Here is a 9,324-nt window from a genome sequence, read left to right on the forward strand (position 1 = left end):
CAGTGTTTTTGCATGAACGCACGCATCTCATGTCAACGAAACTGAACGTTTGTCACCGTAAATTAGGTTAGAAAAATTAAAAACATAGTATTCTGACTTTTGAGAAACTACGGTCAATAATGTTATAATTACTTAATTTTGTAGCTAATATTGCATTAAGTGAATTGCTTAACACTGTAGCAAGTTAACCAAAATTTTAGATCAAGAGGTGAGTTATATGTTTGCACAAACTTTTCAAATTTAAGATGAGAGATTAACTTGAAAATGTTCATGTTTATTACACAATAGATCTTTGCAAGCTAAGGAAATAAGTGATTATATCAAATTAGACGACAGTTTACAGTACAATCTCTGGTATTTTAATATTCATTCAGTTAGGCTAACAGTAGTATCTTAGTACCTATTTCATTAAAAGGCCTATGTTTTGATTTATTAATATGAAACTTTCATCAGCTGTTGAGAAATAAATACGGTAATAAATAATATCGAGTGACCTGGCTGGCTTAGGTCTGGTGTCAGTTTTCAGGTCGCAGCTGATCAATTTCAGGGCCTCTGACATAACCTAACGACTGCTTTTTAGGCAGCCGGGACCGACGGTTTAAATACGGTAAATAGGTACCTCACATTTACAGACACACAGACCTTGCCTCCCACAAACCAATTTCCAACACATGAAACCGGGGCCACTATTATGACTATTATGGCGCGGTTAGATCTGACACGGATGACAACAGCTTTAAATTCTGCATGCCACACATGTCCGTCATGTGATGTAGCCACTAACAATAGGACAAGTATGATAAACATGTGTGTACACACAAGTAAACAACATTTTTTGTGATGGGTTTTTGTATCTTAGATTCTTTTTTTTCCTCGCTGTTCTATTCAAGGTATCAATATAATTATTGAACCCCAATTATTAAACAAACAAATTATTTATTCATTTTCTTGTAAAACTGTTGTATCGTAAATTGATGGATAAAATTTGATTTGATTTGTAATTTCCTAGTTGACCGAGCGAAGTGAGGTCTAAGATTCAAGTCGACGGTTTGGCATTTCTCTTAATGTTTAACCCTGAAATCCTACACTTACTTTCTAGAAACACGAACCCTACTCTGGGGTACTGGGTTCCCCAAAAACAAAAACTCAACATTTTGTTTTAAAAACTTAAATTTTATTAAAAAACCTCAACTAACAATTTGTTTGGTTTATGTTTATTTCCTTAATAACAATTTAAAGACATATCTGACATTTATTTTACTCATAAAAAAAGAAAATTGAAAAACTTACATTTTCTTGGATACTTTTGTATGGTTTTAGTTTTAAGTCATGTTCACACACTTTATTCCCTGCAATTAGCACAGATAGATAGGGAATGACTTTTACATACAAACATTTTGCACTCAATACACTTTATAGTGGTTTTGACATCTCTGGAACGGGGGCAGATGCAACACCTTCCGGCACGTCGGTTGTCGTTCTCTGCGTGTCTGGGCTCATCGATACCAAGTTGTTCGGCAATCGCAAGGCGAATTCCTCTACGCAGTGTTGGTGTTTGTAGTCTTTCCTCTAACCAAGGCTTCATCAGACCTTCTGCCAGGGTAAATAAAAACTCTACTCTTGGTTGTGGAGTTTGCTTGTTCAGAAAAGTGTTCTCCTTGTAGATGATGTAAGAATTAACACAGGCACTATTCAAGATGCCATAAAAGAGACACACAGGCCATCTTCTTGTTTTCCTACTACAGGAATACTGAGCAGACATTTGATCCAACAAATCCACTCCGCCTTTGGTATTGTTATAAAAGTGAATTATTTCTGGCAGCTTTGAGTTCTGTTGCATGGAGTATCCCTGGTGCATGTTTGATAGTAGAAGTACATTCTTATTTTTTTTTTGGTGTAAAGGACACCAATGTCAACTCTCTGTCAAAAGCAAACATTATTGTTCCTTCTGGTCTGCGCTGCAACACTTCTTGAGGTATGTGAGGCTTATTTTTGCGCAGCGTTCCCACCATGGTCAAGTTGTATTTACTCAGCATGTCGTTGAATAGAGGGACTGAACTGAACCAATTATCAACAGTAATATTTCTATTACTGCCTTGAATGGTTTCTGATAATTTTTCCACAAAAAATGCAGCTTGTGGTTGTCCTCCTGTATTCATTTTTTTCCCAGTGTATGGGATGGCATTGATCAAATAACCATTAGAGTTGCAGAGCATGACCAACTTCAAACCATATTTTGCTGGTTTATTTGGGATATACATACGGAACCGTGAATTCCCTCGAAAAGCCAGGAGCTGTTCATCAATACAACAGTACGGTCCAGGGATGTAATACTCCTTACAATGTTCAATAAACTTATCCCATACCTCTCGAATTGGTGCAAGGGCGTCAATTTCCTTTCGAGCGTCTCGCGTTAACTTGTCATCAAATCGTAATGTGTTGATTAAAAACTCAAATCTTGCTAAGGGCATTACAGTTCTGGTGATGCGAAGGCCCCTACTTTCGTGCCAAAGAACTTTTGTAGACGTGTGGTTGTGATTTAATGCTCCAAAATAAATCAAGAGTCCGAGTAAGGCTCTAACTTCTTTATTAGTAGTCTCTTTGGTAAAAGTTGAATCATTGTAGTTTACTTTTTGAATTAAAATCTCTTGATTTGTGTACTTTACAATTGCATCGATTATGGTTTCATTTACAAATAAGGAAAACAGATTTTCAGCATTCGTAACACCCCGAGCAGCTCCAGCAGGTCGGGATTTCATGAAAATTATGTTTCGTCGAGGGGTTCGACCAGCTCTTTTTGGAGGTTTGGTTGACCATCTATACTTATTTTTGCCTACCAGTTGTTTTTTTTTAGGCCTAATAATATAATCAGGTAAGTTTTGCATTGTATCCTCACCTTGACTACCTTCTTCTTTTCTTTCATTTTCTTCACTTTCTTTCTCCTCTTCTTCACCTTGTTCTGCAGTAGAAGTTCCAGGTTGTAAGTCTGCCTCATTTATTCTTTGTTTTTTACTTGGTCTTTGGGTTTCATCATCTGTATCTTCTTCACTAGAAGGAGGTATATATTCGTCTTCAGATGCATCAGGGGAAAAAACATCCGGAAGGACATCATCGTCTTCAACAACATCAGTTCCCCCCTCACCATCAGATACATCTTCAAAGTTATCAGTGATATTTGTTTCATTATAAATTAAATCTGACTCAGACCTAAATAACTCTGCTAAAATTTCATCGTCTGTGAGTTTTTTATCCATAGCTACCAAAACGAACACAAATAACACAAGTAATAAAAAAATTAAGCCACAATTGAAAATGTAAACACACCACAAAAAACTTGCATTAACCCTACACTGGGGTACTGGGTGCCCCAAAACCAGTTTACAGCTCAAGCCTGATACACTACGTGTGCGACAACAACAGCCACTGATTGACTGTCAAGGCCAATGAAAAGTCATGGCAGGTGAGCGCCGTCAGGGTTGCCAACACCGAGTTACAGCAAAAACAAAATTCCCTGGGGCACTCAGTACCCCAGTGTAGGGTTCCAGGGTTAAATGTTTATATGTTGCGCATTTACGGCGAAACGCGGTAATAGATTTTCATGAAATTTGACAGGTACCTATGTTCCTTTTTTAATTGCGCGTCGACTTATATACAAGGTTATAGGAAATTTTTCATTTCAAGGATAATAAAAAAGGAAAAAGCAGCCTCCTTCATACGCCAATATTAAAGTGAAAATCAGACTATAGAATTATTCATCATAAATCAGCTGACAAGTGATTACACAAACGTGTGGAGAAGCCAGTCTATTGCTGTATTTCCATAAGGTACTTGTGGATGAGAATACTGCGTCAGGTCTACTGTTCACAGAACTACTAGTAGTTTATTCATTTTATGTTAGAAGCTGATGTCAAACAGCTGTTTTTTGTTCAAAGTCTCTCACTGATGTCACATCATGCACGACCAGCATGTGTGTACACACATGTTCACACTTGTCTTGAGAGTGGTCACTTTGATCATAAACATGTGTGTACATGCATGTTCATCATACACACACACATCAAGCATTTTTTGTCATCAGCGGGAGGCTTCTAACATGGAATAAACAACAAATAACAATAAATAAACCAATGAAAACTACAAATTATAATATTAGAAAAATAATTCAATCGAGAAAACAAACAAAAAATCGGTGATAAAAAAACCAATTTTCTGGTAGCCTTTTGCTGTGATGACGCCATGTGTATCTACCATTAGTGCTTAGCCTGAGGCGAGATATAGTGATACCTAAGGAAGATATCCCATGGTATAGGTCGTTCATGTTCAATTTTAACTCAAGCCGATTGCATTCGACTACTGTCTATTATTACTGGTGTAAAGGTGCGTACATATATACGCGCCGCGAACATGAGCAATTCACTTTTAATCAGCTGATTATATCTGTATTTTTACAGAAACGGTAAGATACAGATATAAAAAGCTTGACATCAGATGATTAAAAGTGAATTGCTCGTGTTCGCGGTGCGTAAATCTATACGCATATTTAGATCGGCACAGCAGAGAAACTACCAGCGTCACATAGCTTCACCAAAATCAACTAATAAGACTATAGGCTTGAGTTAACTGTGAAATTTGGAACATAAACTACCTGGGATATCTTCTTATGATATCTTTTCTCTATGGTGATTCAAATTCTTGATTCTGCCTGAATTTTTTTACAATGTATAAGCTCGTCAAAATTAAAAAAAAATACAGTGTACATAATAAGATACATAACACAATATGAAGAATAACAATAGCTCAGAGTATGTATATACAAGTAGGTTAACAGGGAGATTGACAAGAATAGTAACAGCATTCACATAGATGAACCACCTTACAGTACACAACTTAGTCCAAAATCAGGAGCAGCCCTTTTATTGAACACTCAAAGTATTTAGTCAATGAATTGTTCTCTTCATCAATTTATTCTTCACAAATTTCTTGAATTTCATTTTGGCAGCTCTTCAACAGCTGAGGAAAGATTATTGTAAATTTTTATCAGCTGAAATAGGTGACTGCCCCTTGTTTTAGAAAGCCTTACCTGTTGGATTGAAATATCATTTCTATGCCGGGTTGTGTATTCATGTTTGTTTCCCTGACATGAGTGAGATTCTAAATTAGTTTTGACATGCAGCAAGCTACTCATTATGAAAATTGAAGGGAATGTCAATATACTGTCTTCGAAAGCTTTCTCTGCATATGACTCTCTGTTTCTCAAGTTGTATAACACTCTCATTGCCTTTTTTTCCATATGAACACTTTTGAAGCATGACAAGAATTACCCCATAGGCGAATACCATAGGATATGAGGGAATGAAAAAGTCCATAGTATGCAAGTACCAAAGAATCAGAGTTCAATGACTTGAGTCTTCTAAGTAAAAAGACAACACGAGAGAGTCTCTTACACAATCCTATGATGTGAGGCTCGCAACTCAAACTTCTCTCCAAAGTGAAACCCAACATTCTGACCTGATGCTTAATATTATTGGGCCATATGAATAAAGTTGAGCATTTGCTCATACTTCTAAGATATGGAGCATTTGCTTCATTTTCAATGAATAAACATGAGCAAAACCTTTTGCTCATGCTCATAAAGAAAATAGTTTGAGCATTTGCTCAAAAGTAAAAGCGTTTGCTCAAAATTGTATGAATAAACTAGAGCATTTGCTCAAATTTTGAAGCAAATGCTACAAAAAAGGTGAGTCTAGTCTAGAGCAGCTTATCACTTTTTGCTCATAGTAAAATGGCTCAACTAATTCGTATGAGAAAGAAAAAACTATACCAGATACGATCACAACCAATAGTTGAAAACTATAAAACTTTTTAGATTCATCCATGATATATATCACTATTATCCCTACAGAAGAATAAATACAAAAAATAGTTAGCTACCTTATATAAAGATAGTCATCACAAAATAGGAAATAGGTATTTAAGAAGATGAGAGTGTAGACGATTATAAGGAGGCTATTTTGGAGGCTAAAAATAGCAATCACAAAATAGGAAATAGGTATTTAAGAAGATGAGAGTGTAGACGATTATAAGGAGGCTATTGATATTATAAGAATATGCTGATGATTATTATAGATGACATTTTTTCACGCTATTATTTCAAAATTCTAAACTCAACTAACCTAAAACTCTATTCATAAATAGAAAACAGAGAAGACGACGCAAACACAAGCGGTGCTCCCTACTTGCATATTTAGCGCTTCCGTGAGCTATGAAAAAAAGTAAGGCTACAAAAGCGAATCAGCTGATTAAAAATCTTTAAATTACGTGAGCATTTGCTCCAGAGTTCAGGAGCATAAGGTAAGAGTATACGGTAAAGCTTATTCATATAAAAAGGAGCAAATGCTTTTGCTTCTACCTTTTGCTCATGAGCAAAACCTTATCCTCCATGCTCTTGCTCATGAGCATTTGCTCTGGTTTTATTCATATGGGCCAATGTCTTCTGGAATATTCCTTAAAGAGAAGCAGATACATTCAGTTTTGCTATCATTGATGATTAGATTATTAGACTCAAACCATGATTTAGCATGGTTTATCCGTATTCTTATGTTTTTATAATGTTGCAGGAGCGATGGACCCCGAAATGCTGGCCAGACTGATACCGCAGGGCAAGGAGACAGTGCGACCGGCCTGCAAGAAGTGCGGCTACTCGGGTCACCTCACCTACCAGTGCCGCAACTTCATCAAGGTCGACCCCAACAAGGACATAGTGCTGGATGTCAGCAGCACCAGCAGTGACACCGAGGAAGAGTACACCACCCCGCTCACCACGCTCAGGGACCAGGAGCTGCGAGCCAAACTCAAGGAAGCTAGGAAGAAAGCGAAGCTCAAGAAGAAAAAAGCCAAGAAAAAGAAGAGGTTGAAGGAGAAAATCAAGAAGAAGCACAAGGAGCGACGACGGTCGACTTCGTCGTCTGGGTCGACAGCCGAATCCGAGGACGACAGTTCGTCGGGTAGCAGTGACGAACGTGAGAAACGTCGCAAAAAGTCGTCGAAAAAACGGAAAAAGTCGAAGAAGAAACGGTCGAAACGTAGGAGTTCCGATAGTGGAAGTGATTCAGATTGATGTCGAAATGCGCAAAATGTTTAAGAAAAACGGTCGAAACGTAGGAGTTGAATCTGTGCAAAGGCTAAAAATAAACTATCTACTGGTGATATTTTACAAAGTTTTTCTATTTGTATATCATCAAGCTATCAAAATGAAAAAGTTTTCTCAGGTAAACATTTTTTTTCCGACCATTACTTTTTGATATATGAGCGCCTAAAGTTTAAATTTTTGGGACAGGGCATTTCAAATTCGGTAAGAGATAAATCAATGAGATTCAGAGGATAAATGTATTCAGAGGATAGAGTTACTTATGGTAGATTGAATAACTTTCTCAAAATTTGATATTTTTAGAAAATTTTTGTTCAACCAATCAACAAGACCATGAAGAATTCATCCTCTGAATATCATGGATTTATCTCTTACCGAATTTGAAATGTCCCGTCCCAAAAATTCAAACTTGAGGCGCTCATATCTTAAAAAGTAATGATCGGGAAAAAATGTATTCCTGAGAAAACTTTTTTATTTTGATAGCTTGATGATATACAAATCGAAAAACTTTGAAAAATATCACCAGTAGAAAGTTCATTTTTAGCCTTTGCACAGCCTTAAGATGTGAAAATTATTCAGATTGATATCAGTGCACACTTTGTAAAGCATTCCTGGCTTTACCATGTTCAAATGTGAAGCTTGGTGAAACCGGGCATGAGGGTTTTAATTTGACTGGTATTGAGTGTAAGAATCAATAATTTGAACGCTTTTCAAAGTGGATGAAAAACTGTCAAAACGTAGGAGATTCAGATTGACGTTCAATGACTGACGAACGTTCCAACAAGCAACACGCTTCCCAGAATGTCCCCGATTGGCTAATTCTCACCAACAGCTGTTTCTCAGCCAATCGGAGGAAATTCTGGGTGGCTTGTTGGCTTTCTGGAACAATCAATCATCAGTGACCAGTCCAAAGATCAAAGAATAGAATTACCTTTTACTTGGATTTTATAATTTTGACAAACCTGCGTAGCCCTAACTAAAGTAGACTATTTGGACTGAACAGTTTGTGCGGAGAAAGTAAGAACCTACGAGAAAACTGTTTAGGAGATAAGTTTATATAAAATGTGGTACTGACTGATATTAGGAAATACTCAAACTTTAACTTTATAAAAATACTCAAAGGACCAATGAAAGTATGGTCCTAAACTTGTTAGTCAATATTATGATATTCATCGATCAACGTAACTTGTACATTTTGTGAATCAGCTAATGTTAAGCTGCGTTTATACCAAAGTTAATAACAAAATGTTAATAACTTAATCCTTATAGATTCTTTTAGATTGAACATATTTTATCATTCACATGATGAACATTTGTGTTTGTCAAGTTCCGTTTAATATAATAGAATCTATAAAGAATTATGTTATTAACATCTTGTTTATAACTTTGGTTTAAACCCAGCCTTTAGTGTGTGTGAGTGTGACAGTCCAGTAGATTTTAATCAATGAACAATTTTATATTTGACTGATTCTCGATTGATATTATTCGAAATAAACCTATTTATTTTTAGCTCATACGTACATTTGATAATAAATATCAACTTCAGGAATTTCTTGTTGTTTTCATTATCTAACCACCTTCATATTATTTACATTTATAAGACATTCTAAAGCTGAGTTTACACCAAAGTTATTAACAAAATTTTAATAACTTAATACTTATAGATTCTATTAGATTGAACAGAACTTGACAAACACATAAATATCAATATTATAACACCTTATTGATTCATTATATGTTCATTGATATGTCCATATGTGTATGATAAGTTATGTTCAATCTAATAGAATTTATAAAGATGACTGAAAGAATGAATGAATCTATAATCTAAAGGATGAATTTATATAGCTAGGTTTACACTATATAGCAGAGCTACATGTAACTCAGCTATATAGCTCTGCTACAAGTTCTAAAAGTGACACTGGGGATCTGCTATATAGCAGTTTTAAGCCCATTTTCTAAGCTATATAGCAGAAAATGAGTTATCCAAAATTTTCGGTAAACATCAAAGAGAATCTGAGCTATATGTAGTTCAGAGTAGAGTGAATTTGACTGGAATAGAGACAAAATTATCCAATATCTTCTTTCTCTTCTCTGTGCTGAAAATATCCCAGTGCAGCGAAAGCAGCGGCTGCTGCAAGAACTACCTTCTTCTTCGGCATCTGGCTGGGAACTGA

At 36.0% G+C, this 9,324-nt stretch overlaps 1 protein-coding gene across 2 annotated transcripts; it reads left to right on the forward strand.

Annotated features, from left to right (window-relative positions):
* The first annotated feature begins 4 nt into the window (after positions 1-4).
* Positions 5-8,696, forward strand: LOC111057418 (protein SREK1IP1-like). Of its 2 annotated transcripts, none has more exons than XM_039431653.1 (2): positions 5-208; positions 6,618-8,696. In XM_039431653.1, exon 2 carries the CDS (start codon positions 6,623-6,625, stop codon positions 7,115-7,117), a length of 495 nt encoding a protein of 164 aa, XP_039287587.1. In that variant the 5' UTR covers positions 5-208; positions 6,618-6,622; the 3' UTR covers positions 7,118-8,696. The 2 variants fall into 2 exon arrangements, with proteins under 2 accessions (XP_039287587.1, XP_039287588.1); XM_039431654.1 differs by having other exon boundaries at positions 27-208; positions 6,621-8,696.
* Positions 8,697-9,324: the final 628 nt, after the last annotated feature.

The sequence above is a fragment of the Nilaparvata lugens genome, chromosome 6 (assembly GCF_014356525.2).
Source record: "Nilaparvata lugens isolate BPH chromosome 6, ASM1435652v1, whole genome shotgun sequence".
NCBI classification, from domain to species: domain Eukaryota; kingdom Metazoa; phylum Arthropoda; class Insecta; order Hemiptera; family Delphacidae; genus Nilaparvata; species Nilaparvata lugens.

Excerpts from the sequence above, each read along its gene's own strand:
- LOC111057418 (XM_039431653.1), top strand. The coding sequence starts at position 6,623 with ATGGACCCCGAAATGCTGGCCAGACTGATACCGCAGGGCAAGGAGACA.